The sequence below is a fragment of the Wasmannia auropunctata genome, unplaced genomic scaffold (assembly GCF_000956235.1).
Source record: "Wasmannia auropunctata unplaced genomic scaffold, wasmannia.A_1.0 LD335999.1, whole genome shotgun sequence".
NCBI lineage: Eukaryota > Metazoa > Arthropoda > Insecta > Hymenoptera > Formicidae > Wasmannia > Wasmannia auropunctata.
Window position 1 is genome coordinate 426,122 of NW_012026891.1, and position 27,187 is coordinate 453,308.

A 27,187-nucleotide genomic window follows, 5' to 3' on the forward strand; every position below is an offset into this window, starting at 1 on the left:
GCTAACAACGTCAAAATAATTAAGCACGAGTTCGCGAATAGAAATAAAAATATCACACCTTTCTATTTATAAAATAAATATACTTTATTTCTTAAAGAACTGAATGTATGTACAATTACAAAGCGATTTAAAAAAAACTAGTAAGTCTTAAACATTCTTCTCATCATATCTTTATTTCTCTGAATTGATTCCTGCAATCTGGTGTTGTAGACGTCAAACAGCTCCTTCGCCGAGTGATTGCTGGATTCTAAGGTAAGCACCGCCTTCAGATCTGTTATAGCTTTTTCGTTGTCCCCCATACTGCCGTACGCCACTCCTCTTCTGTACAAGGCCTTAACGTTATTCGCATCCTTGTCCAATACTTTGGTGCACAGCGCGATAACGTGTTGATAGTTCATTCGCTTCAGCTGACATATGGCCATGTTATTATACAATGCGAGTCTTAAATCGTTAATATTGTACTCCAGCTGTTTGTCCAATTCTAAATCCGCTATCGGCTCCAGTGTTATGAGAAGCTTGCAAGCTCGGCTGAACTTGCGGAACGCATCTGTGATTCGGGACTCCTTGAACAATTCGGTACCTCTCCCTTTGTATCTCAGGGCCACCTCGTACTTCTCCGCCGCGCTCCATTCCCAAACTGACTTATGACGATTACAGAGAGTCAGAGTGATCTGAAACTCGACTGCTATTGATTCGTTACTAACTGTAGACCCGTCCGACTGTTTTAAAGGCATGGTGATGGTAACGAGACTCCTCTCATCGAGATTCATTATGCAAATCACTCTCTCGATTTTTTCGTCAATTTCTGAGGCGGCTTCTCCTATAACCACCGTTTTCTCGGGCTCGCCATCGAGAATAGTCGTATAATATTTCTCTCTCAAATCCGATTCAATTGTTCCAGTAACGTTTATCTTCTCCACAATAACCGTGCACGTGGAGCATTCCGTTGGCTTCTTGTTGATAAATATACCCGGCTTCAGTACATTCTTTTTGATGCTTCTGTCCGCTGATTCCCACGATCGCAACATCGTGATGACACATTCGACGATCGTTTCTGCAAAATAATATTATTAATTAGCGATTAGAGGCATTAATAATTGTATTAGGATGTAAACTTAACATGCAAATTCAATTTATTTGTTTCAACACACACTCCTCGATTCGTGAAACTAACCTGAAAGACGTTTTAGACGCTTAGACAGAGTAAACAACCCTGGGCGTATAGAATCTGCCTACTGGCACCTTCATGTGCAGGTTGAAACTACGTAGCCACAAACATTTTCGACGGATAACAGAGTACGTATACAGACCGAGACGATGCACCAGCTTTCTGTCATTCTGTGTCTAAAACTCTAAATCTCTGCCATATGGGACGGCTCACGGCACCCTAAGTGAGGTTCGAATCTTCGCTAAGTGGGGTTTGAGTCTCCGCTAAGTGGGGTTCGAATGCGCGCGCGCTATGAGTGCAGCGAGAGAATACTCAATACATTCAATAAAATTTTCTCCGCTAAAATGTGGTTTGAGTCTCTGATAAGTTGGGTTCGAGTCTCCGCTAAATAAAGTTCGAGTCTTCGCTAAGTGGGATTTGAATCTCCGCTAAGTGGAGTTTGAGCCTGCAGCTGCTCCTCGATCTGAGTAAAATATAAATTTAGCGGAGACTCAAACCCCACTTAGCAGAGACTCGAACCACATTTTGGCGGAGATTTATTGAATTTATTCTCCCGTACGTTCTATAACTTTTTATGGAAGAAACAAAATACGCAAATGGCGAATCTTTAATAAAAACTTTTCCTACAACATAATTATTAAAAATTCATATCATATTTCAGAAACAATTAACATGTTACTAGCAATTGTACACTTCTATCGCACATTTATTTATGCAACATTTAATTTTGTCCACTTTTCACTGACTTTCCACAACCACTTCGCCATATCATCACTCTTCGCTTCCTCCGATACTTCCTTGGTTTCGCAATTCCTACAACAAGTATAACAGCATAATGGCATCGTTATTATATTCACAACATTTATCATTTTTTAAATTTTCACTGATGCTTACTGGAAATAACATCCGGAAACGTTTGCAAGACTAGGATCTAATGCCGCGTACAAAACAGTCTGAGCTCCGTGCCGAGGTGCTTTAATAAATGGCCAGGCGAATGGCTTCAGGAATATTCGTGTAAAGAAGTTAGTGTACACAGACATGTGCCGCGTTATATTTGTATCTACTATACCGGGATGGACGGCGTTCACGGTAACATTGGTTCCTGAAAGATATATAAAAAGTACACTTTAGCAATCGCTACGAAAGAAGAAAAAATTATGGAATTATACAAGATAGTCATTGTGACAGGAGCCATATTATTATGCCTAAATTACCCTTCAATCTGCTCGCCAATTCCCGCGTGAAAATTATTATAGCTAATTTGCTTTGAGCGTACGCTCTACCAGCGTCGTAATCATTCTCCGAATTTAGATCCTTCATATTTATTTTGCTCCTACGATGAGCGGCGCTCGACAGATTCACAATTCTCGCTGGTGCGGACGCTTTCAAGACGTCCAGAAGCAAGTTCGTGAGCAGGAAGTGTCCCATGTGATTGACTCCAAGCTGCATCTCGATGCCTTCTTCGGTGTAACTCTTTGGGCATCTCATCACACCGGCGTTATTAATAAGTATGTGAAGATTATCAAATTCTGCAAACGAATGCAAGCGGAAGAGACAGTTGAGTAAAAATGCGAAAGTTCTAGCTGTGTGCGTATAATTATAAATATCACCTTTTTTAAATTGTGTAACAAATTTCCTAACACTTTCTTGCGACGCTAAGTCACACTTCCTGCAGTAAACATATTTATTCTTTGTGTCGAGTACGATATTTCGGCGTACCTGCAAGAACAAAATACAATAAATTAAAATAGTAACAATACATGAGGAGTCAACCGCTCGACTTAAAAGTAATATCTTATGTTGGCTATTCAATTTTACAATTTTAAAATTGTATAATTCCTTTTGTAAATTAAGTATAGATACTAACGATGACATTACCATTTCACATTTTTCCATGTCCCTGCATGCCATAATAATTCTTGCATTACGCTTGGCTAACTCTAGAGTCGTCGCCTCCCCGATACCGGAATTGGCTCCTGTCACAATGACTATCTTGTCCGTTAGATCCTCTTTCCCTTCGTATTTCGTGCCTCCCAAATAATCCCTGCAAGTTCGATATACATAATCACTTTTACTGTTTATATCGCAAGGCAAAGGAAATAAAAAATACCGTGTGTCTCACTTAGCATTAATATTACATGTATAAAAGAATGGCTCTACATTCATGCAATTATATCTTTAATTTACAAGATTAACAGATTCATGAATTTGATAGTTTTAAAATAGAATGCGCGAGCAAATGTAAAATGACTGATTTATCGGAGAATCTTAATTTCGAGCAGCAGTACTTTGTCAGATACGCCACGCCGCCGGTGGTAGCCACCATGGAAGCGTAGATGGCCGTTTTCGGGAGTTTCCAGCGCATTTTCGATCAATTCATAAACGAAGCTAAAGAAACATAAATTTAAAGAGAACCATAACCAAGCAGACACACAACTCTCGACATGTGCGTACTGCGTGTGCCGCGTCACGTGTTCAGTGATCAGTCTGTTCGCACACGCACGTGGTAAGAAAGAAGTACATACTGGCGGAACGAAACGGGATACGGCCAATCAACTGTTCGCTTCCACGAAAATAAGGTAGTGAATATGAAGGTATTAATTATTATTTTAATCCAATTAATTATCTCTTACTCCATATATTTCTATATCGAGGCTATCTAATTGTATAATTAATATTAATAGCCTTATAGGCTTTTAATATACTATCTATAGTATATTTAAAAACTTTTATACAAGGGAATGATTTATAGAATTTTTTTGTATTATAAAAAAATTTGATAAGATAATTATGAAATATATAACAGCGATAATTATGTTTTCCACAAAACGCTACATATAGGATTCCATAAATAATTGTTTTAACAGATTACATAAAATTTTTTAAGATTTTTTAATAGAGACATAAAATTTAACATTACATAAAATTCAAGAATTATTTGTTCTCTATTTCATTGATTTTCATTCATTTTCAATCAAAACTATCAAATCCTTCTAAGTTTATTTAACTTCTTCATTATGTCCGCAATAACTTAAAATATAATTGATAAAATAAAATATAATTGATAAAATAAAATTGATAACTAAAACCAATTTGAAATCCAAGTAAATAAATCATGATTAATTCTCAATTGTTCAGATACAAGTTTTTATACTTGCAATGTGTGATAAGAAAGCGGTTTTAAGAATTGAAATAAAAGGAATAAGACGGTGATAGGAAAGTATCTATAAAAAAAAATTTATTCATGCTCTTTATACATGGCTTGAACATTTTGTAGATTCTATAAATATGCATATATAAGTATATACATTATATTATTTAAATAAAGCTATTCTCTCGACAATTACATTATTCTGCGAGTACACGAGCACCGCTGGCTTCTCCGCTAGACATCTCGCAGAGTAAAACAGTAGAACCCGTCGTGGACACGACGATTCATTTCGTGGATTTCACAAATTGTGTCGTCAAACAGGGGAAACCTCTCTCGTTCTCATTCGCGCGATTTATCTGGGGGGATATGTCGGGGCGTTCGCCAAGTGTGTACGCACAGTACAGTTACATTTCTCGCACATCTCGCAACCGAAACAGCAGATCTCGCGAATAGCTAATAAGTTACGTTAAAACCAGCGGACGGTTCCGAGCCCTTACACGAGTGTAAAAAATACCTCGGGGAAAATTCCTTTAAATACAACGTAAAACCGTCCGCCGCGTACATGCAATATAATTTTCGGGTATCCTAATTTCAAAACGTAATAATTTCAACGTGGGAGAGATCATGTAACACAGATAATCTAAAGCGTTTTTTTTTTTTTTTAGATTCGCGCAGAAACGACGATGGGATTGTCACTCGGTGTCATTTCCACGCGACAGCGAGCGCTTCCAGAGCCTTCAACATTTTTTACATATTCTCGCTCGCCAGTATCACTTATCTCTCATTCAGCTCGAACGTAACTAAATTACTTCTCCCGTCTCCTCTTCCCTTTTAGAAACGTCACGGCTGCGTCCCGTTTTAACGCTCACGCACTATGGAGGCATGCCCTGTCCTTGTTTAACGTTTGATAAATAATAAGGATAAAACGATGCCGTGAGCGCTGTAAAAAGCGCCGAAAGCGTGAAAACGGAACGCAGCCTGCATGCGCTGTAAGCTCATACAATCCATTCTCTGCGATACGAGCGAAACAACGAATACATACGTCAGGAACGAATCGAACGTAAGATGCATTTCCTTTTTCTTTTTCTTATGATCGTGTTCAATGAAAAACGGCAATGGAGCCTTCGCGAAATGCTAGAGAATAAATTACTACTTGGTTAAAGGATAAGGATTATGCTAAATCGTTTTATCTTATCATATGTACAAGGGGGCGGGGGGGGGAGGGGGTACTTAACAATGTGATGCTTCTTTGAAACATAAACTATTAGGTCACCGTCCAGTGCAGTGTTTTTACAGAGAGATAAAAATCACATCCAGCGTGCATATTCCGTAATCCTTCTCTCTCCACACATCGCACGACTACATTCTACGTAGAATCCTCGTGCCAATCGCATCGCGATCTCGGTATGACGAGCGCGCACCGAGATTCCCCGACGAATCTCCGACGCGAGATTTGCCGAATTACGCTTCACACCAACAGTCCGGGAAGATACTCTCTCTCTCTCTCTTTACAGTCTCTCGATACGGGGGTGCAACAATTAACGTCAATACTCGGGGCTCGATCTCGTTTTCTCTCCTCTCTGTTTCTTCTTTTTCTTTTTTTTTCTTTTTTTTTTGATAACCGCCAAGAACCGCTCGTTTCTCAGTGTGAGTCCACTTAATATTAAATGCCCGCCCGACAGACGTGTGTGTAAATATAATCCGTTTTTGCAAGCTTGGTAATACATTCTAAAATCATTACTTTACGGTGTGTGTGTGTGTGCGCGCACACCGTGCACTTGGTTCCCTCGAGTTACTCTCCAACGTCGTGAACATCGGCAAACCGTGTGATGTACATTATAATACTAATTATATCACATAATAAGTTTTTCGCGTCTTATTTACAGTAACAGTGCTCATCCGTCTGTACACATCTCTCTCATCTCTGAGTGAACCTCCTCTCTCTCTCTCTCTCTCTCTCTTTCTCTCTCACAACTGTGTTACAGGGCATTAAACCGATAAGTAATTCGCGAGCGATTATATAGAATACAGCGGTATTAATCCAACCAGTCGTCAGCGGCCTTCGACAAAGGCAGTTTCAACAATAACGAGTACGAATTACTTAGCGAAAGTAAAACTCGTGCAAGTTTTCCGCGATCTATGAAAAATATATATAATCAATCGTTAGACTTAGCCTACTTTCTCATCTCTCGTATAATTACATTTCAGTCTAAATTGTTCCTCCGAGTAAAACAATGTTCTCCGTAACTTTCTCTCTCCGTTGGTTAGTTGGACTTATTGAACGACTTTGTAATTTTGTGATGCAATTCGGTTCAATGCTCTGTTTCTTTTTTTTTTCTTTAAATATCTCATTGCTTTTCAAAACTTACGTCTGTTATACAAAATAACGGTATAAAGGAAGAATCTGACGTATCTCGAGAAGCATAATCACAAGAATAAAGAAAATCTTTACAGCTATGGGAAAATCTTATTTCAAGAACGATTTATTTTATGATATAGCACTCTCTATAATATATAATTTATTTACAAAAAGATATTGATTATGAGAATTAATTCAATAAATATTGAACGTAATGCAAAGCATTTTCTTTCCTTTTTTTTGCACTAATATTGATAAAATGATTTTTATTTAAAAATAAACGACATGACATTAATATTGCAAGAGAAAGAGAATGCTGTAACGTTTAAAAAATACTGAAATTATATAAAATGTTTCTTTTATATTTTAACTTCTTTGCTTCAGTCACTTTTAAACTTCCTTTTTTTATTTTGCTTACAGGAACTTTGCTGCAATTGAACATTGCTCCACACCATGGATGCGTCCGGAAATGTATTGACAGTCCGGAAAATCTATAGCTCACGTATGCCATAGATATTCCAGTGCTATCAATACATTTCGAAACGCGCACCATCTGTTAATACAACTGTTGTAAAAATATTAGCATCTTCCTTCGATATTCAGACTAGATCGTGAAAAACTGATCTGCCTTTCACTGCTATTTGCGTATAAATATCGCAAAAAACACTAATTCGTAATCATAATGCGGAATAACGAAACAGTTGCATTTGTGTTAGTTACGAAAAACCGAATTTATCGCGTTATATACAAAATACAATACAGGACCCTTAGTAAAATTAAAAATATGAAGAATGAAAGTATATTTTAAGGTCTCGAGAAAGTGAATTTTATGTAAATCAAAATAATAATAATAATATAAAAATATATATCGGCGGAAAACGAAATGCACTTAATTACATTCATAGCACAGACGAGATTCATAGAGTAAACTTGTGAAATTTGCCTTGTAATGCTCGCACTCGCTGTACCAAGTCCAGAAAAGCGTTAAAATACAGACAAGAAAAAAATTGCTGTCAGTATGATCCAATATAATGCGTCGTATCTCGCCAAAGAGATATGATGAGTGAAAGAATTTCCGATGCGAAATGAGTAAGAGTAATGTGACAATAACGCGGATATCAGGTACTTTCTTTTTTTTTTTTTTTCTCGGAATTCGATATCGTGCTGAGCATCAAAGCTCCAAAGTCACAGCATGAATACGAAAAGATGTTTATTACATTCAACTCCGTGATATTATCGATATCACTTCCTCAGTAGTAACACTTTAAAGCTTTTTCAACGGCGGTCCTGCACTGAGCATCCAAATGCCGCGTGTATCGTCAACATAACTCGAAACAACATTCCTTAATGTCTCTGTGTATTGCTAATATCCATTTGATAACGTAAAAAGAATTCGAGTTTCTCTACGCATAGCGGGCAGTCCCACTGGAATACTTTACCGCACCCACGATCCCAGGGACTGCTCGACATGTGTTCCGAGTAGTAATGATGTTCCGAATAATGTTTCCTCTTCTTTTTTACACTGCTTTTTCTGGCTTTCCTCAGGCCATAGAAATCGTAACGTTAATTCCTAGGTTCCCATTATCAGCGAACAGCTGCGCGATGGAGGTGTCAAATACAAGGCAGTCAGAATTTAAAATCGCGGACGACACACCCTCGTGAATGGAACGCGGCATCGCTTCCCACGTGAGACGTCTCCTATGTCCATTTAGTTCTAGTCTGTTGGACGCGAATGAGTTTAATTAAAATAAGAGACGTTTATGCGAGGAGGAAATATTAAATCTATTCAATATCGTTTTAGATGTTACTTTTTTTTTTAGACAAATAACACGAGCTACATTTACCTGTAAGCAAAGTTTTCTGCTTGCTTCCTGGAGCCGATCAGTTGTACAATCGCGAAGAACTGTTGATGTCCATCGTACTTCTCCTGTTTCTCGAGCACCAGCATGAAGTGGTGGCCAAAACAAGACTGCATCATGACCCAATCCACGGCTCCAGGGAGATTAATATCAGTTGCCAAAAAAACAATGTCTTCACCTAAGGAGAAGATTGTACAAGAAAGAATTGTATGAAAACTGTGTTAAAAAGGGGGAAAAGTTACTTAACCACGGTACGAACAGATCAGACGGCGAAGATTCATTACCTTGTAAGGTCGTAATACTTTTGTGGCTCATAATAAGATGCGGCATCACTTGTTCCAGCGACCCCTGCCACTTGCAGGACGCGCCCGGGCAGGGACAGCTGTATGGACGGAACTCGCATGCATCCTCGTGATCTGCCTTCTCCGTGTGCACCAGCGAAACGGTACAGCCACTGGTGGAGTATTTGCAGGGGAACATCACATTACTCGCCACCTTCTCCATGGCCAAATTACGAATGTTACCTGCTCGTCGAGAAAACGCATTATCAGCACAATCTCCATAACGAAAGAAGGAAACAAAGTCTTGGGGTACTGTCACACGTACCCAATGGACCCCTGCACGTGGGGCAACAGGAGAGCTTCGGCCTGCAATTCGTGCAGACCAGATGTCCGCTCTGACATTGCAGGATCGGTGGAAGCACGTAGTCGAAACAGACGGGACACTCGAAGAGACTCGCCAAGTCGGTGGAGCTGCTCAGGGCGGATACGGTCGACGCGGAGGTACTCGCGACCCCCCTCCCCCGCTTGCCCGTGTTGATGTTTAGCTGGGACATCTTGTCTCTTTCAGGTTATGTGCCGAGGAATCGCCACTCCCGACTACTCGAACGGACAATCCCTCAGTTTCTCGCGCCGTTTCTCAGCAATGCATCTTCTCTCTCAACTTCCAGCTGATTCACTTCTCTGTAAAAATCACAATATCCACAAATGTGAGACGTTACCTCGCGTCGACACGACATCTTACTTAACCCTCAAGTGCTCGCGTGCTGGAAACAAAGTTACACATGTGCACGTGTTTTTTTTTTCTTTCTCATGCTACGCAGATAATATTTATATAAAGAACAAATGACTGACTCTTTTACCTTTTACAAATGTATATCTGGAAGATACACAAGTTTTTTTCCTTTCGATATTTTTAGATCTCCTAAGTGGACAGTTTAAAAATAAAAATTTTCTCTATTTTTAAAACATATTTTAGAGTATTAATTCGGTCTTTTAATTTTCTTAAAGTAAAATGTGACAAGCACAGGTACTACAAACATATAATCTTATTTTTACCTGTTCTGTCATAATAAAAAATATATATATAATCTATATCACATAAATTTTTTAATTTAAGACCTCAGAGATAAACTTTAAAATATTCGAACACATTTACAAGTTAAAGCTTTTAGAATAGCTGGGCTTTAATAAACTCTATACAATTGTACAAATTTTCACACCTTAATAACGGGTTAGAAATTCAATTGAGTCTACCTGAGAAAGAGAATATATATCTAAAAAAAAAAGTCTAGAATTTTTTTTCTATAAATATAGATAATAGGGGAATAATGGCTCTCTGACTCAGACGAGTACACAAGTACTAATTATATTTTTAGACTAACTTAAGTGTTACTATTAAGCTATTAGTATCACTAACGACATCAGTATGTAATGCCCGTATACTTTTAATAATTACAATTATGAATTATGCGTGATGAGATGAAAGCATGCGAATCGAAGCTAACGATTTCAGATCGTTGCTGACATTAGATCGTTACGTCTTGTTAGAGGCTACCTAAATCTCCAGCTCCGTTTCGCCGTTTCACCGTAATTATCAGTTTCAATTGAATTGTACAAATGCCACGTCTTCGCTCGATAAAAATACCGTATCCACGCAGGTTTCAGCACGGAGTATTGTCACTTGTTTGAATACCAACTTGTCTGACTGTGTCCAATGACCGCGCGCAGACAACAATTGCATGTATCTAGGGCCCGAACAACCGACGATAGTCGACGACGTGTGCAATGTATGCATTGTGCAATGCCAAGTCGCCGCGTGTTTTTTTTTTCCTCCACGCAAAGGAAGAAATCTGATGATTCGGACAGTTTTCGATCTCGCGAGCAAATCATTATTGCGAGGGGAAAAACATGCCCGTTGTCATTTCAATTGTCAATCCACAGCATCGACCACAAATTTTTCTTCGTGCTCCGGGAGGATTTTCAAATGATACCGTTTCTTAACTTTCCAGCATCAATTAACTATGTAAAAATAATAAGTATGTAAATAAGTATGTAAAAAGTAATTTGTTAAAGTTACTCGGCAAAGAAAACCGTGTCTCTCCGTGAAAGACTTCGAGAGAAACGTTCTAGCATCAGTTTAAAAGTCTCAGATCAGAAGTAACGTGAAATAAAGTGATTTTTAGTCAATTTAACATTTTCTAATGTTGCAAGTTCAGTCTTTGAGATTCGCTCTTCGATAAATTCAAAACCCCAGGGGGGACTGCGGCGATCGTTTTCACGGCAAGACCGAGACACGGCGAAGACTATAGTACCTGCGTTCTCCTATCGAAGCTGTTTTTTTTTTATCTCCTTATCGCTATCCTCCAGGTATCTGAACCTTCGGCAGCATCGCTACTTTCTTCCAGGCCGCCCACTTACCGAGGCGCAAAGGCAGGATTAGACGAAGCGGTAATCGGCAAAGACCCGTCGTCGCGTTCACCGCCGGGGCAGGTGACACGTACTGCACGCCGCCTCCCCTGCGATCGGGAGGCTCGCACGGCCGTACGACAGGAGTCGTGAGAAGGCACTTGTTGTGGGAGGCAGCGACGTTAACGACGAGGAGCGCGTAGTCGCAGCAGGTGACTCGACGCGGCGGCGGCGGCGGCGGTGGCCAAGATCCGTGATGAGCGTTGTTGCGCGTGAGCCCGTCGACGTTGCGTGACGACGCATCGATGTGACCGGGGTGTTGCGACGATGACGCGAGAGAGAGAGAGAGAGAAAGAGTGTGTGTGTGTGCTGTATTTTTCCTCGGACTCGGCGGGGTAAGCAAGCGGGAGCAGAGCGGGATTATAGGCGGGTAGTGGAGGAGGAGGAGGAGGAGGGGGCTACATCGCGGATCCCCGCGATCGTCGAGGCGGCGTGACCGATCGCACCCGTGCCGATTCTGGGTGAGGCATAGCACCGCGCTCGGGAACACGCTTTCTCTCTGCTTCTCTCGTCGGTCGGTCTCCCGCTCGCGCTCTCTCCGTCCGCAACGATCCTCCGCTTCCGCTCACAGACGACGCATCCGGTAACTCGGGTCTCCCACGAGAGAAGATCCGTGCGTGGCTCCGAAAACGCGACGAACTCGAGCAGCCACACAGCTGTTATACACACACGCACGCACACGCCGACGAGTCAGCGCCGCTCGTGTAACCATCGGGAGTACCGGAGTATCGGAAACTGCCAAAGTGAACTGCCGTCTGCCGAAAGGGGCACTGCGAGGTTGCGCAGCGGCATCTGTCGAGGAAGTCGTTAATGTCATCCGCGATCCTCTCCTCCTCGCCAGATCCGCTCGTCAAACAATGACGATGATGGAAAATAACGTTTCGGATCTGAGCAAAAAAAAAAACTGTATCGTACTCGACTGTATTGTTATTCGTCGAATAAAGTTTTATATATAGATAAAGTTTTATATATGTGTATAAAAGATTACGTATAAAAGATTAAATATAAGAGATAAAAAATGAAGAATGAATATATAGAACAGAAGGACAAAGAGAGATTAAATGTGTGATAGAAGATTAAGATTGGATATGTAGGACAGAAGATTAAAATTGAATATATAAGAAAGAAGATTAAGATTAGATATATAATTATATATATATTCATTATACATTTCTTAAATATACATATATATTTTTTTTTTAATATTTAAAATAATTACAAATTTTATATATTTATATATTTAATATAATTAAATATATATGTATATTTTTTGTGATATATATATTTTATATAATGTAAAATTGAAGATGCAATCTTCAAAATTCTCAATCTTCCTTGAAAAAAAAAAAAAAGTATGAGAAATAGAATAGAATTAAAAAATAGAGAACAAATAAACTTTGTGCATTACATATGTATATATTGTATGTTATAAATGCCACAAGGAACAATTGAAATAATGGGCATTTTTATTTTTTTTTTGCTATAATTAAAATATACACTGTGTCATGGGTGAAACAGGCGAATAGTAATTAATAGTAACAAAATATCTGTATCGTTTCCCTTTAATTTTTCTCTCTCCCTCTCTACTCTACCTCTCGTCTGTTTTCAATATATATTTCCGCACGCAGCAAATATGGTATACACAGTATACAGATTTAATTTCAAAGACATTAGCCTGGCTTTGGAGACCTTCTCGAGTGGGCGGCCACTCGCGTTAAACTTTATTTAGCACGATGAACAGTTAAAGCCAAACCGTTGATGCCTTTGCGACGTCTGAGAAAGAATCTTTTTTTTTTTTTAATTTTTTGACTATAGCTTCTTCGGGCCCCGTTACAATATAATTTCGATGTATCTAAATGTAGTCCCATTGTACGTCTTATCTACATTCTTTACAATTATGTTAATCAGTTAATCCTGTCAATTTCGTGGTCGAAACCGCAAGTTCTATTAATTGTCAAGATTTTTCTAGTGCCTGTATCATCACTTGTGTTAACAGTCTTATCGCGATATGAAGGACAGTCTTTACACAGTGAACAGGAACTGCTGCTCGATATAGAAATGTGAAAGAAACGTGAAAGAGAAACTTGATTATCATCCCCGGTCGTTTCGCGCCTTAAACGTTCTAATCACCTGGATCGGTTTAGGGAAGCCATTGTCACACACTCAGCTCATCATCATCATCCTCCAGCGGTGGTGATTTTATCCTTACATATGTCTATTTCCTATCTTATTTTCTTTTTTTTTTCTTTTGTTCGTTCGTACAGACCGAGACACGCAGACCGTACACAGATGACACGCAAATAATAGAACTTTGTTTCAAGATAGGTTTTATCCATCTTACACGTTATTAGAGACAAACTGCCGGACAATATCATGGCGATATACATTTTATGATACATTTAGGATATCGATAATATGACACGATGCTGCGTTAAATATTGTGTAAACTATGATTAATTACCGCAAGTTTTTCTCCGTTTTCCTCGTTACTACTAGATGCGCTATTTCGTCGACAGCAGGAAGTATCAGTTGGATCGCTCGCGCGCGTGCACTTCACGTGTATACCCAGGACGTTCATATTTTAATTATATAATTTTTTTTTAGTTTTTTTTTTCGTCTAAATATTTTCGCTGGTTTCGTATTCTATTATAAACACACATACACATACGTGTGGGCGGGCGTAATACGGGAGCTGCAAGTTGTATCACGCACGCACGCACACATACGACATGTATAATTTGTTTTCCAATCTCAAAGATAGTAACTATAAGTTATTATTAGGTTACTAACCTTATAAGGGTAGATTACATTATGTTATTATGTACCAATGTTACAAGTTAGGAGTTAAGCACAAGAAAAAAAAAATGGATTTTGATCTAAGGCCTTGGTCCTTGAATAATAACTACTCCTTTTTTTTCCATTCTCAAGCGAGCATTCTCAAAAAGCTTGTGACTGCGAAGAGAACATGAACATGTCGGAGAAGATCATTAAGATACTTAGACTTTATGCATTTAATCGCAAAGCTTGAAAAAAAAGCGCTTTAAACACGCTCAGAAATTCATGATTTTTTTTTTTAAATAATGTACGATACTTTTTTCTGCAATCATGACTCGTGAGTATACTGTAAATGTCACGTTTATTCAGCCTCAGAAGACTGCGTTTAATTATTGCCCACGTGGACAATTCATTTTTCTGTCCTCTAAACTTGATCCTCTTTCTCAGCCTCTCAGAAGCCGGATTGGATACTAGCTAGATTCCTAAGCAGAATTGAACTCCGAGTTTAATAGAATTCATGGCAGAAAAAAGTGGGCTAATCCGAGTTACTGGCGCATAAATTAAATTTATGTGTTATTCCAGCGAGATTTTAATAGAACGTCCTTCGAACATAAAGAGTAGCAGCACCGACGAGGTACCAGAAAAGACTAATTTTCGTCTTAAACTCACGCGTGATTGTCAAAATGTGAACTCGATTGGTTTGAGATGTTAATTATATGATTTGCAATAACGCGAATGTTTCGTAGATACGAATATCTATACGATATAACAATATTCTATGTAATTTATATATAAGATAAATTACAAAGTGCACTTTACCATCAGCTGCATATATCTCCAATTTTTACAAATAATAAAAATTTTTTTTATTCACCAAATGTAAAATTAAATTGGAGGCTGAAATATTTGATCTTTCTTATTTTGTGAGAAATAATTTAGACCGCAGAGTTATAAGTACCTTGTCAGTGATAACATGAAATTGAATGTAAACATAACAATACGAACTATTCACAATTTCTTTGCTGTTGATTATGCGAAAGTAAAAAAAAAAAAAAGTTCTAATATTAATTAACTTATATTCTATTACTAATGAGAAATTGCGAAAAATAACACCTTAGACGAATTTGAACCTCTCTGCCTTACTCTTCATCGAGAAAGAGAGAGAGAGAGAGCGAGAGAGATTCAATCAACTCAAATGATACTGATCACAATACTCGATACATATTTTCAAGGTTAAAGTCATATACATATTATTGTAGGATTGTAAGAGAAGCGTTAGCATTATAACTATAAACCGATGATTATAATTCGCTAACGCGGGATACAACCAATAACGCAACGTTAGACTCGGATCAGCCTGTATTTTCCTTCGTGGAAAGTTCTTTCGAATCTTCTTTTTCATATAATTAGATGGCGATTGCAAAAATAAAAAAAAATATCTAACAATTTGAATTATTACACACATTAAATTGTAAGCATAGTCGGCGGTACAACTGCAAGCTATATGAAATATTCGAATATGATAAAACTGAAATTTTTAACATATAAATGATTAGCTAAAGTAGAATTCTAAAGTATTGGATTTTCCAAAAAGTTTGTAATTTTTCAAAAAAGTCACACATTTTTACATGTAAACATTTACATTGACTGTCTTTAAACATACTTACGTTTTAAAATATAGACATATTTTTATTCAATTGTATTACATTTGTTGGAAAAAACTTGTGAAAATTTTATCTTGTGTTGGGCATTCTGACTCGAATATTTCTGAAGATGTGACTTAAACTTTTTGGATAATCCAATGGATATACATGTTAATATAGCAAATTAATAATATAATACAAATAAGTGATTTATATATAAATTTCTGCATCTCAAATCATATTTCAGGCCTTGCGACAAAACTTCTCGCTTAATATGCAATCGTATTATAATGGTTGATATTCACTATATTGGATGATTGGCTGATAAAGCAAGTTCGTTCGTTTGCTGATCACAAATTGTTTTGTATATCCATTTCTATACAAACTTTACTCATACAAATAGAGTCAACGGTTCACCGAATGGAGTTAAAATATTGTGATTGCCATTTCTGCGTTCTGTGCAGAAGAAAAAAAGTTTCATGCCATTTTATGTATCCTATATTGTATTGTAAGGTTTGCATATCTCATATCGGACAGCGTATTTTGCACGATAAAAAGTTATCGACAAGGTAAAAAGCACGATTTTGGACATTAATTATTAATGGTTGGTGATTAATTATTAATGGTTTTGGGTATTTTATCAACCTTTCTTTCTGTTCTGGTCTACTAGTTTACTGCCCTTGTCCTTTCGATGCAACCATTCGAATTCTTTCACTCTCTTTCTTCCCTCTCATGCTCATACATCATGCATATACATTATAAATATACTTTTTCCACTTTCAGTGCAAAAAGTATAACGAAGTATACAAGGAGCAAACCCATCTGTTATATAATTACATCGCAACTTACATGCAATTACTTCGCGTATCTTTACATAGAGTACACACGGGGTCATAAACGCCTTAACGAGCTGTTTACTCGTTTTCTTGATCTGGATGAGACTTTCAGGAATCTTGCTTAGCAAGTTCGTTGAATTAATTGCCAATTAAGTTAATCGGAGTTAAAAATTGGAGACACTACGGAGAGAAAAAAATATAACGTGCGGTCGGCCGTTTCGGTCCTCAATTACGAAGCACTGGTTTTTGGAGAACGATTGACTTATTTACTCAACGTCTGTTAAACGAAGATATTAATATTGTTACTCTTAACTGTTACTGTTAATATCCGTCGTTATGCCATTACTTGCGCAAGCTTCCTTCGTAACTAAATTCGGGGAATCCGAGGTATTTTCTGTGCTCAATGAGCTGTTTACAACTCGCTAAGCTTTTCTGGTTTTTTTTCCTGTTTCCTTCTTTTTTTTAATTTTTTTTTCCCCCCCGAAATCCCGGATTCAGTCTCGGTTTGGTAGACGAAATATTGTCCCACCTATAATAAAAGGTTCTACTCGTAATCATCAAACGTTTCAATACAACCAAGAGATTTACCTCTCTCAGCCATATACTTTTCTTTCTCTCTCTCTTTCTCACACACATACGCACATTCTCTTTCTTTCTCTCTCTCCCTTTCTCTCCCTCTCACTCTCTCTCAATATGGTTGATGTCTCTGAAATTGACGCGGTCCCGGACCGTTACCTCGCGGTTTGGGACCATATCCCATATTGTCGTATCCATCGTAACCAGCGTAATCGTAGTTCGCGTACATGTCATCGTAGCTATGATAACCGTTGTACTCGGGGATGTAGCCGTATCCACCACCGCCATATCCATATCCGCCATATCCGGGCGCCCAGAAGCCCTGGCCTCTTGGATCTGGGTTAACCTTCACCTTCTTGACGTCTACTTCCTTACCATTGATCGTCTGCTTAGGCGTCTTCAACAACTTGTATACGACCTCTTTCGAATCGAACGTGATAAAGCAAAAGCCTTTACGTTGATTCTTAACTTTATCGAAAGGCGCCTGCAGCTCGACTATGGTACCATATTGACTGAAGTAGTTCTTAATGTCGTCGTCGGAGATCTCAGGAGTGAGACCACCCACGAAGATTTTACCGTGCTGAGGCTTTTTGCTAACCCGTTTCGGATCCACCTGTAAAAACATAAATTATGCTCCTGTGAAAACGTGCGGGTACAATGCGGGAACGAGGCACGAGGCGGCATAAGTATCGTCCTGCCGCATTGTCAAAAAGTTGTAACATCGACGTGCAACGTGCGGTGCGCGACTCTTGGCATTGAGATACGAATTAGGCTACAAGGCCTGAATCGCGTGCAGGAGAAATAAATTCCAGTACCTTGCGCTTATTGATGTAGTGCTCGCCAGATGCGAGTAGCTTGTCGATGGTCTTCGGATTGGTGAACACCATGAACGCGAAACCGCGCGAGATACCGGTGTGGGGATCGACCTTCACCGAGATGCTCTCGATCTCGCCGAACTTGCCGAAGTGATCCCGCAGCTCCTTATCGGTCGTGTTGCGGGACAGTCCGCCGATAAAGAGCTTACGCTCGTCGTCCTTACCGGGGATGCCGGCGGTAGCCTGTTGCTGCGAGGCCGACTGCGAGGACGAGTGTTGCTGCTGGTGGTGCATACCCGAATCCTGATTCTGCTGATGAGAATCGTTCTGCTGGTGCCCCGATTGATCCTGCATACCGTCCTGACTCTGAAAATCCACCGCTGCCGCCATCGTGATTTCTCAAGCGCGTTCCCTGTACACCGTCACACCGTCTCGGCGCGCGCGATATAGACAAAGCAAGCCTGGTCCTAGACTATCAGTCCCGACCGCCAGCAACGTCAGGACGCGTCGTCTCCCGGTTCAGGAACCGAAATCGGAGCACGATCGGCAGGCAGATATTCTACACGCGTGGCACGGATCGGTAGCTCAACGTCGTACCTGGATATAGTGGGCTTAAATTAATGACCGGTGTGACTACGCCGGCTTAGCCTACGCGAAAGGAAAGGAGAGGAGATTAACTTCCGCGTCAGGCGACGACGATTCCGCGCCGGAGCGAGTTTCGTTCCCTGATTCGTCGTAGTCGCCATTACCGCGCTCGTCGGCCAATTGGCGACACCGGCCGCGACGGTCAGCGACAGCTGGCGGCACCTTTCGGCATTAATGCGCGACGCGTACGCCGGAAGTTGTGCGCGAGTTCTTTGTCGCGTCGCGGTCGGTCTCCCAATTTCGGGCGGGCCACCTCTCTCGCCAACTTTTGCCGCACCACGTCTCGTCCCGGGGGTCGCGTCTTGCATGCGCGTCTTATGCCGAAAAAGTATTCAATTAATCATCCCTTGATGCAAAGTGTATCAACTTGATACGTTATTCTTCAAATGTATACTGTAAAAATTAAAAAAAAATTAAATAAAAAGTTACTATAGTTAGGTCCATTTCTACCAATGTAGATTAACTTTAATCTCGGTTGAATTTATTCTTTATCTTCTTCTAATTCTTAAAACTAGAAAAAGACGAAAATTAAGTTAAACCGAGATTAAAGTTAATCTACATTGATAGATTATAGAAATGGACATATCGCAGTCGATATGTGACGAGAATAATCGATTACGATTGGTCGATTTCTTAGAGGTCCATCTTATTGGACAAAAATGGCAGTGAAAATGCTGCTTGATCCCGGGCGAATCCCAGCTGGCCCAGCTACCTCTCTTCATTTTCGTAGGTAGGTACGAATGTCGAAATCGCCGCGGCAAACGTTTCAATTTCTTCGATTTCGAGGTGAGTGTAATAAAAATCGATATCCCCCTTGCTCGCCGCCGCAAGGTTATGCCCTGGCCATCGCGTCTCGTTTTTGCATTTCGCTCGGTCGCCGGAAAAATAGAATCATTCGCTGCTCCGGGCTGCAGGGCGTCTGCCGGAGTAATTTCAACTGGGCGATTCGTGCACGAGAAACTCGCCGGAACCATATCGTTGGAAACATAACCTGATTTGGCAACGTGATATCGAATCGTTTCGCGCTAATAAACTCCGTAAATATATATCTCTGATTTTTTATTTGTTAGGCTACATTCCAAACGTTGCTTTCGAAGAAAATTTTACTGAAGAAGCTACATAGTTTACGTTACCTGTGCTATAGCTTTTTAGCTAAAATTTTTGCTCCAGAGCAACGTTTTCGGAATGAAGCCTTATTTTATATATTTCGCGGGAAATAAAAATTCATGTATCGCATCTTACCACATTATTTTGAAAAAAAAAAACCCTTTCCTGTCTGCGAGTCTATTTTCTTGAACTGTTTAATATAGTAGAAAGTACAATTTTTTTTCTCTTCTGATAGAGATATTGTTTGTAGCTCGAAATTCGATTCTTCAAGTGTATTAAAATTTCCTATCTGGAGTAACGTACTGATTTTACATTGTTACTAATCTACTGATCTCCTCTTCTTTCGCATACACAGTGCATTAGATGGCAGAAATGTCAAAGCGAACAGCAACGACGGAATTGAATCATGACAACTGGAATGAGGAGAACGAACCGGAGGAAGCGGGAACATTTGTACTGGCGTCAAATGATCAAATCGAGAAGAGAGTTATAAAAACGGCGAGGCGTCGTTTGCCGTCGAAGGACGTAAGTACATGCCCCGATTACTATTTCTTTTTATTCATTATCTTATTTATCTTCGTCCGCGCGTCGTCACCTATTCCGTGTTGATTATTTCAGGGGTCGTCCACGAAAAGTGCATTTGGAACGTTTACAGGTTTCAAAACTACTCCCCTACCGAGTTTGTCCCCGTTCAGTTTTCTAGCTAGCGTAAGCACCACTTCTAGTACGACCACTTCCACTACGTCAGCGACGACTGTAAATACAAGTAGCAAGCAGATTGCGAGCAACGGCGCTCCTAAGAGTCCCGAAACTAATGCAGATAAAAAGGAAGAAGTTGCCAAATTACAGACTACATCGAGTACAAGCGCGAGCAAAAAGATTTCGGTCGAGCAAGGCGCTGAAAAGACGAAGAATCACTCGTCCGATTACTACGCGAAACTGAAGGGACTGAATGAAAGCGTCGCTACATGGATAAAGAGCCATGTAGACGCGAATCCGTTTTGCATATTGACGCCTATATTTAAGGATTACGAGAAATATTTGAAAGAGATTACGTCGAAAGAGGAGAGCACCAAGGCACAGACCTCGCACACTTCGGCTGCGCAAAATGACAGCAAACAGGATACCAGCTCGGAGAAAAAAACGGAAAAGTCAGCGTATGGCAGTTTAAACACAATAAAGTCCATGCAAAGTACAAAGCCCCCTTTAACCGCGGGAACAGAGTGGAAACCTGAGAAGTCGATATTTTCCAACATCACCGCGAACACCACGTCGGTGTTCAGTAACGCGGCAGAACAGAAGGCAGAAAGTTCCAAGTCCGTGTTTGGTAATACCGATAACGTAACTGCCGATAAGGGTAGATCCATTTTTGGAAACGTCGAGTCGACCGTCGCTAGTAAGAATATATTCGGCAGTACGGAAAGTAATCCCTTCCTGCATAAACCTACCGTTTCGGACAGCGGAAATACGGACGAGGAGGAGGCCAAGTCCAACGCGAAGTCCGTCGCCCCTACCTTTCCCACTTTCAGTTTCGGACAGAGTTCCACTGCCAGTAACGTGACGGCTGGATTTAGTTTCGGAAGGTAATTTGTTCATTAACTTGCCCGCGATATCTTATGCTGATTGAAACGCGCAAATACACATTTTTCTAATTTACAGTGCAAAGCCATTTTCGTTTGCTCCTCAAGCTGTAAAACCGCAAGAGTCCGAGGACAAAACCGACAATGAAAATAAGGACGAGGAAGATGAGGAACCGCCGAAGCCAGATTTCAAACCGGTAGCCGAAGAGGGTACCATTTACGAACAGAGGTAAGTACATCGTGATTTTTTTAAATTATAATGCAAATGTCAAAATGAAAGCTGCATAAAACTTTTTAAAAGAGTTTAGCTTTATTATTATGGTAAATTAATTAAATGCTTAATTTCTTTTTTTTTTTTTTTTACAGATGTAAAGTCTTTGTGAAGAAGGACAACAACTTCAGTGACAGGGGCATCGGGATGTTGTATCTGAAGCCAACACCGACCGGGAAGACTCAATTGATAGTACGCGCCGACACTACTTTGGGCAATTTGCTACTCAATACCCTATTGACTCAAAGCATTCCCACGAAGCGCATGAACAAGAACACGATAATGTTGGTCTGCCTACCGATGCCAGATTCTTCACCGCCACCAGTCGCAGTGCTGCTGAGAGTGAAAACTAGTGAAGACGCGGATGAATTACTAGAAGCGTTGAATAAGCATAAAAAGTAGAGAAATTTACGCAAAACTCGATTTGCGTATCCCCGAACAAACTTTTTTTCTTGACGTTATCTCGTGAACAGCTTGAAGAATAAAGTGAACGCTAATCTATAAATAATCAAAATTTTGTCCATTGTTAATCAGGGTAATGATTTTGTGTTGAACTTTATTTATCATTCTATAAAATCTAAATTGTGCGATCGCCTTGAAATTTAATTATGAATCATCAGAAGTAAAATGGAGGAAACTGGATAAATATCAATAATTAAATTTTTTTTCAATTACCATTTTATTTATAGTTATTGCATAAAAATGTAATTATTCGTTTTCTTATTAAAGTTTACTTAATAAGAGGCAACAATTCAGTTTCCAAAAAACGTCTCAATTTACATGTATGACACTATTGGAATGAATGTTGCAACTGTAATCAATAATGTAATAATAATAATAATAATAATACGAAATATATGTACATAGTAGAAATATAATAGTGTATAATATGATATTACGAAAGAAGCAATTTATGCTTACGATAGCTGCTGAAATATTCTCTGTACTATTAATTAGAGAAATAATTGTACTATTACAGAAATTAATTACAAGTGCAAGAGTATTATTAGATTACATGAAATTGCCTGATATGATATTTTACGAAAGACGAATTCCTTGTTTATAGTAATTGGTACAAAATAAGTAAAAATATATATATATTTGACGTTCTATCATTACGTTATATTTTAAAGAGAATTTACGTATTGATTATTTACGAAATAGATTAACGAATAATCAACGAATGTTCAGGGTAAATAGATATTCATTTGACACAGTTTGTAGAGTTATAAATCATCAATCTTTTACTCTATTTATTATTATACATTTGTTATACGTACTTAATTACACGAAATTATTCTATCTTGAAAATTTTTTCATTTAATCAAAAGCACATATTTTCTTTGGATTGCTTATGTGATTTGAATAATAGAAAATTACATAAATACACAAAGAATATATTAAAGATAATTCGTGATTCAAATTCGTGAAAAAAATATCCGCATAAATGATTTTCAAATGCAAGTAGATCGAAAGATATTTTATTCGTGACAATAAATCTCTTATAATTAGTTGAAGCTTTTAAATTACGTTTGCACTGAGAAAAGCCTCTCTTTCTCTTTTTCTCTCTTATAACAAATTATAGAATTATCTATATAAGTCGACTGTATATATACAAGCTTAGAAATTTGTCAGATTTCAAGGAATTTAGTTTCACTATTCACGCGCATATACTAATATCGCCACTGACTTGATAAACATTGTCATTTATATTTATGCCTAATTGAATGATACACACATAAAAATCTGAAAAATGAACATCGTTAGATATTTAATATGTTCAGTAATATTATCCAACAATACATGAATTTTCCTCTAAGTGTCTCTATGAATGTGGCATATTGATGAAATTAAAGAACAAATATATTCTGTATATACAAAACTAATATAATTGTTTAAATCATATATGTATATTGTGTAGACGTGGTAATATATATTATTAATGTGGCCTATACAAGATGAGAAAATACAGGGTTAGTTTTTTGCTCTCTAAAAAATATCGTGTGATGCGTGATCGTCTGTTATACTGTACACTTCGTGAGAATACACGATATAGTTTTTCGTCTTCAAACTCTTTGCGCCATAAACGGCGTTAGAGGACCCATCTGTCCTAAGCCTACTTGAATGTGTTGCATGTGAATTTCAACGCAGTTTTGAAACACTTGCTGATTCTGCGGGCTGAGTTTCGATCTTATCTGCTCCATGGTACCTTGCAGTACTTTGAGCTCGTATGCGTTTCGATCGGAATCCGATAAGCTCTGCGATAAAGGAAATTATGTCTTTAGTATCAGATAAGCGAGGGGAAATAATAAATTTAGCCAAAAATATCTATTTATCTTACTTTCACTTGTAACATCAACGCAGTCAGATCCGTAACCAACTGATTCATTTTTCCTGGTGCTTTATCGTTTATTACATTATTTTTGGCAACCATATCCGCCGCTTCTTGCTTGCACTTCTCTCGGAGATGCGACGGTGCCAACATCGCCGCCACGCTGGGTTCAGGCGCCATTTCCTGGCACAATTCTTGTATGTCGTTCAAAAAGTCTTGGAGAGCTCCATTCATTCTCTCCAATTCGACAATAATTCTAAAAACGGCAATACAGTATAATAAAAAGCATCATATACACATATATTTTAAATATCTCTTAAATATTTAGTAAATCGTACCCTGCATATTTTTTTTCGAAATCGGATGGAAGCGATTCACCCAAGGAACGTCTCTTCTCAGCTTCCCCGTTCATCTCCTTCAACTTCTTGAGTTTGTTCTTCTTAGTTATTAATATCTTGTTCACCTTGACCATAAATTCGAGTAACTTGAGCGGAAAACCGTTCACTGTACCGCCGGTATTCGTCTTCTTCGGAATGGACGCAGAGACGTTCGATATTAAAGGGTCATTGGTCAATCGCGGGGACAGCTTCATCATGTACGGCGATGAGGGTACGTATTGCAAAGGCCGTGGTCTGAACTTCTGAGAGAACGATGCCAAGCTGATTGTTTCCGGTGGTTCGTTCGACTGGTAGAAGTAAGTCTTATATTAATATACAAATGTAAACGTAGACATTTTCTTCGGTGAGAACAAGATACCAAAACACATACTAAAACTTCGTAATCCGGGACGCTGTGCGTGCCAAGTCCAGCTCTCTCGAATGTAATTCTGTAGGTGTTATTACTGGTATCGACGGCGTCGATGCTTCCGGTGAACAAACCATCCTGCGGTTTCCTCAATCTCGCCGTCACTTTCGTGCCGATTACCAACTGCAACGGTATCTCAGACGGCAGATCCTTGAAACTGCTTATATCCGTCGTCTTCCTCTGCTGCAGCATCCGTATTTTCTGTCTCTTCCTCTCCAGCTCGCGTCTCTCCTCCTCGAAGAACGACTGCGAGCACCGTCGCGGCTTGCCCATCATCCTCCTGATCTTGCACCACTCCACGCGCGTGAGCTTGCGAGTCTTCAATTGTGGAAACGATTCTTTCAAGCAAATCATGAAGTCGTTGTCGCCCTCGAACAATACCCTGCGAGAAACATCAGTAGAAAATAAAATTAAGAAAATAATAATAGAAAAACTGATTTATATACATGTTGCGGATACTATTTTTAATATCTGTATTTTTCAGTATTTCGCATTATGATATTTGTACGTACTTATCGATATTGCTGTAGAACCACTCGTAACAGACCCATTTATGCGCCTTTGGTAGTTTCAACAAGTTTCTCAGTCTCATGCCGATTTTCTGTCCTATTTTACGATCCGGCGACGTGAGCTGCGACACCTTGTCGGGCTCCTTCTCCTGCTTGATCGGAGTCGTTACAGGAGTTGCTGGTTGCGAAGACGAGCTTGTACTTTTTGGCGTACTCGACATCTTAGTCTGCCTCTTCACTGGCGACGGTCGCATCAACTTTTTGGGAGATTGTTTCGCCTCTATGGTCGAAGGATCCTTCTTGATTCTGTGAGCATAATTATTATGTATTAAACATAATGAGTTGGAAGGATCGATTGATCCATTTATCTAATTACCATTACTTTCTCTTTTTAAACATAGACTAATTCACCTGTGGTGTGGATGATTGATCAAAATGTCATCGTAGAACAGTTTGTTCTTTTTCCTGATTCTCGCTGGCATCCCTCTGCGATTCAACACCTGCACCGGCTGGGTAGGGGGATTCGGTTTGGAGGGTGGCTGAGTGCCCACCCTCTGCAAACCCAAAGCCGCGGGTCCCAGTTCCGGTATCGGCTCCGACTCCTCTGTGTCCATTTGTTGATCCATCGAGAGATTCGAATTGTGCAGCTCATCCATATCCATTGTATCGTCGTCGATTATCTCTGTCTTGATCTCGTCGATGGATGGATAACCACCATTTTTTATGGACAGCAACGCTTCCGCAGATTCACCTGAACAGATTTGTTCGAAATCAGTACGCGCATACACGCGATTAAGCGGGGAGATAATTTCCAGAAATCCGTACGTCATGCATAGCGTATAGTGATCTACAAATGAAGTCAAATAAGAATTGTCTCAGTAATCATAAACCAAAGACCGGCAACATATATTTAGCGTTTGTACAAAAAAATGTGCACCCCGCGAAAGAACAAATTCGGGAAACTTAAAAAAAATGTACATATGCTTAAATTGCAGGATAACAGCCGCGATGCATTCGCGGCAAATATAAAAAAAACGAAAATCCGATCGAGGGATGGGGGAGGGGGTGACTACGCCGAGGGGGACTACGCGTGCATCCCGTCGACTCGAGCCGATGAAATTACGGGAGCCCCGTCGAATTGGCGGTACACGACGAATTCGCGAGGGTAGGTATCGACCGTGCATCAGCATCAGAGGGGCGACATAACCAAACTCGCAACCTGGGAGGGCGTCTGGTAAACGGACCGCGCGGACAGCCGTCGACGCGGGGCGACGCCGCGGCTCGGCGGCGGCACGGGGACGCTCCGCCGTCGGGCCCGGCCGCGTCGCGGGGCAACGCCGAGCCGCGAAATGCCACGACGGCGTATCCCGCTTGAATCGTGTGTGATGATTTTTGAAATTTTAAACCCGACCCGCACCCGATCGCCGTTCGAACGGCGATTACGGCCGGCGCGGGCGCGTCGGCCGCGGCGCGGCCCGTCGGACCGCCGAACCGAGAACGCGGATTCCGCGGCGGCCGGTCCCCGCGGCCGCCCGCTAACGCCCGTCCCGTTAATTTCCTCGAAAATAAACGCAAAGTTTGACTCACTTTCAATCACGTCCGCCATGTTGACAGTCAGTGATGCATCATGGGTACGTACTTCCGACTTCGTCGGGTTCGTCGGTTCCGCCATCTCGCGTGGCCGGGCCGGGTTGGCGATTGGCGCCGTCCCGGAAGTCGTGCCGCGGACGCCCCGGCGTGCGCGGGGGGGTCGGTAAGGTGTAACGCCGAAAATCGCGGCCGCTCCCGCGCGCCGTGTTGTTGCCGCCACTCGAGACGTGGAGAATTAATTATGTACTTGAGTCAGTGGCGATATACAACGAATAATTACACTAACTTTTCGAAATTCGAATTTTTTTTCGAAATAATTCATAATTGCACGGGTAGACGCGAAAATAGATTGACCTTAATTTCCTTTGCAGCTGCATCACACGGTTATTTCTCTTTTTGCGATTAAAATAAAATTAATTA

General features: G+C 40.0%; 6 protein-coding genes across 13 annotated transcripts; 1 reads left to right on the top strand and 5 right to left on the bottom strand.

Annotated features, from left to right (window-relative positions):
- Positions 1-67: 67 nt before the first annotated feature.
- On the bottom strand, positions 68-1,392 carry LOC105453449 (FK506-binding protein-like). Of its 2 annotated transcripts, none has more exons than XM_011695415.1 (2): positions 1,175-1,392; positions 68-1,054 (listed from the first exon to the last, which is right to left on the bottom strand). In XM_011695415.1, the coding sequence occupies exon 2, from the start codon at positions 1,026-1,028 to the stop codon at positions 138-140; it is 891 nt and encodes a 296-aa protein (XP_011693717.1). In that variant the 5' UTR covers positions 1,029-1,054; positions 1,175-1,392; the 3' UTR covers positions 68-137. The 2 variants fall into 2 exon arrangements, with proteins under 2 accessions (XP_011693717.1, XP_011693718.1); XM_011695416.1 differs by lacking the exon at positions 1,175-1,392 and adding an exon at positions 1,152-1,174.
- Positions 1,393-1,757: 365 nt separating this feature from the next.
- LOC105453450 (retinol dehydrogenase 13-like) lies at positions 1,758-3,655 on the bottom strand. Its single transcript, XM_011695417.1, has 6 exons — positions 3,457-3,655; positions 3,047-3,212; positions 2,779-2,887; positions 2,383-2,697; positions 2,063-2,270; positions 1,758-1,981 (listed from the first exon to the last, which is right to left on the bottom strand). Exons 1-6 carry the CDS (start codon positions 3,531-3,533, stop codon positions 1,879-1,881), a joined length of 978 nt encoding a protein of 325 aa, XP_011693719.1. The 5' UTR covers positions 3,534-3,655; the 3' UTR covers positions 1,758-1,878.
- Positions 3,656-7,062: 3,407 nt separating this feature from the next.
- Positions 7,063-12,377, bottom strand: LOC105453451 (E3 ubiquitin-protein ligase SIAH1-like). Of its 4 annotated transcripts, none has more exons than XM_011695418.1 (5): positions 11,237-12,377; positions 9,144-9,499; positions 8,822-9,061; positions 8,523-8,715; positions 7,063-8,397 (listed from the first exon to the last, which is right to left on the bottom strand). In XM_011695418.1, exons 2-5 carry the CDS (start codon positions 9,370-9,372, stop codon positions 8,220-8,222), a joined length of 840 nt encoding a protein of 279 aa, XP_011693720.1. In that variant the 5' UTR covers positions 9,373-9,499; positions 11,237-12,377; the 3' UTR covers positions 7,063-8,219. The 4 variants fall into 4 exon arrangements, with proteins under 4 accessions (XP_011693720.1, XP_011693721.1, XP_011693723.1 ...); XM_011695419.1 differs by lacking the exon at positions 11,237-12,377 and adding an exon at positions 11,131-11,230; XM_011695421.1 differs by lacking the exon at positions 11,237-12,377 and adding an exon at positions 10,374-10,501.
- Positions 12,378-12,727: 350 nt separating this feature from the next.
- On the bottom strand, positions 12,728-18,616 carry LOC105453453 (RNA-binding protein squid-like). Of its 2 annotated transcripts, XM_011695423.1 has the most exons (3): positions 17,930-18,615; positions 17,274-17,727; positions 12,733-17,067 (listed from the first exon to the last, which is right to left on the bottom strand). In XM_011695423.1, exons 1-3 carry the CDS (start codon positions 18,317-18,319, stop codon positions 17,033-17,035), a joined length of 879 nt encoding a protein of 292 aa, XP_011693725.1. In that variant the 5' UTR covers positions 18,320-18,615; the 3' UTR covers positions 12,733-17,032. The 2 variants fall into 2 exon arrangements, with proteins under 2 accessions (XP_011693724.1, XP_011693725.1); XM_011695422.1 differs by having other exon boundaries at positions 12,728-17,727; positions 17,930-18,616.
- A 597-nt stretch (positions 18,617-19,213) lies between these two features.
- On the top strand, positions 19,214-22,642 carry LOC105453454 (nuclear pore complex protein Nup50). Of its 3 annotated transcripts, none has more exons than XM_011695427.1 (5): positions 19,214-19,304; positions 20,037-20,206; positions 20,300-21,264; positions 21,341-21,490; positions 21,628-22,642. In XM_011695427.1, exons 2-5 carry the CDS (start codon positions 20,045-20,047, stop codon positions 21,932-21,934), a joined length of 1,584 nt encoding a protein of 527 aa, XP_011693729.1. In that variant the 5' UTR covers positions 19,214-19,304; positions 20,037-20,044; the 3' UTR covers positions 21,935-22,642. The 3 variants fall into 3 exon arrangements, with proteins under 3 accessions (XP_011693729.1, XP_011693726.1, XP_011693727.1); XM_011695424.1 differs by having other exon boundaries at positions 19,281-19,360; XM_011695425.1 differs by lacking the exon at positions 19,214-19,304 and adding an exon at positions 19,369-19,611.
- A 113-nt stretch (positions 22,643-22,755) lies between these two features.
- On the bottom strand, positions 22,756-26,820 carry LOC105453455 (protein lin-9 homolog). The gene is made up of 7 exons (XM_011695428.1): positions 26,765-26,820; positions 25,589-25,928; positions 25,181-25,483; positions 24,633-25,050; positions 24,203-24,549; positions 23,874-24,120; positions 22,756-23,790 (listed from the first exon to the last, which is right to left on the bottom strand). The coding sequence occupies exons 1-7, from the start codon at positions 26,781-26,783 to the stop codon at positions 23,599-23,601; spliced, it is 1,866 nt and encodes a 621-aa protein (XP_011693730.1). The 5' UTR covers positions 26,784-26,820; the 3' UTR covers positions 22,756-23,598.
- Between the last annotated feature and the right edge of the window lie 367 nt (positions 26,821-27,187).

Excerpts from the sequence above, each read along its gene's own strand:
- LOC105453449 (XM_011695415.1), bottom strand. The coding sequence starts at position 1,028 with ATGTTGCGATCGTGGGAATCAGCGGACAGAAGCATCAAAAAGAATGTA.
- LOC105453450 (XM_011695417.1), bottom strand. The coding sequence starts at position 3,533 with ATGCGCTGGAAACTCCCGAAAACGGCCATCTACGCTTCCATGGTGGCT. Across the intron at positions 2,888-3,046 it reads ACATGGAAAAATGTGAAATG|GTACGCCGAAATATCGTACT; the intron begins GTAATGTCATCG and ends TTGTTCTTGCAG. Across the intron at positions 2,698-2,778 it reads TGTTACACAATTTAAAAAAG|AATTTGATAATCTTCACATA; the intron begins GTGATATTTATA and ends ATTCGTTTGCAG.
- LOC105453451 (XM_011695418.1), bottom strand. The coding sequence starts at position 9,372 with ATGTCCCAGCTAAACATCAACACGGGCAAGCGGGGGAGGGGGGTCGCG. Across the intron at positions 9,062-9,143 it reads CACGTGCAGGGGTCCATTGG|GTAACATTCGTAATTTGGCC; the intron begins GTACGTGTGACA and ends CTCGACGAGCAG. Across the intron at positions 8,398-8,522 it reads GCAGAAAACTTTGCTTACAG|ACTAGAACTAAATGGACATA; the intron begins GTAAATGTAGCT and ends CGCGTCCAACAG.
- LOC105453453 (XM_011695422.1), bottom strand. The coding sequence starts at position 18,319 with ATGGCGGCAGCGGTGGATTTTCAGAGTCAGGACGGTATGCAGGATCAA. Across the intron at positions 17,728-17,929 it reads ACTACATCAATAAGCGCAAG|GTGGATCCGAAACGGGTTAG; the intron begins GTACTGGAATTT and ends ATGTTTTTACAG.
- LOC105453454 (XM_011695427.1), top strand. The coding sequence starts at position 20,045 with ATGGCAGAAATGTCAAAGCGAACAGCAACGACGGAATTGAATCATGAC. Across the intron at positions 21,265-21,340 it reads GCTGGATTTAGTTTCGGAAG|TGCAAAGCCATTTTCGTTTG; the intron begins GTAATTTGTTCA and ends TCTAATTTACAG. Across the intron at positions 21,491-21,627 it reads GGTACCATTTACGAACAGAG|ATGTAAAGTCTTTGTGAAGA; the intron begins GTAAGTACATCG and ends TTTTTTTTACAG.
- LOC105453455 (XM_011695428.1), bottom strand. Across the intron at positions 25,484-25,588 it reads ATCAATCATCCACACCACAG|AATCAAGAAGGATCCTTCGA; the intron begins GTGAATTAGTCT and ends TTATGCTCACAG. Across the intron at positions 24,550-24,632 it reads TCCCGGATTACGAAGTTTTA|TCGAACGAACCACCGGAAAC; the intron begins GTATGTGTTTTG and ends TACTTCTACCAG.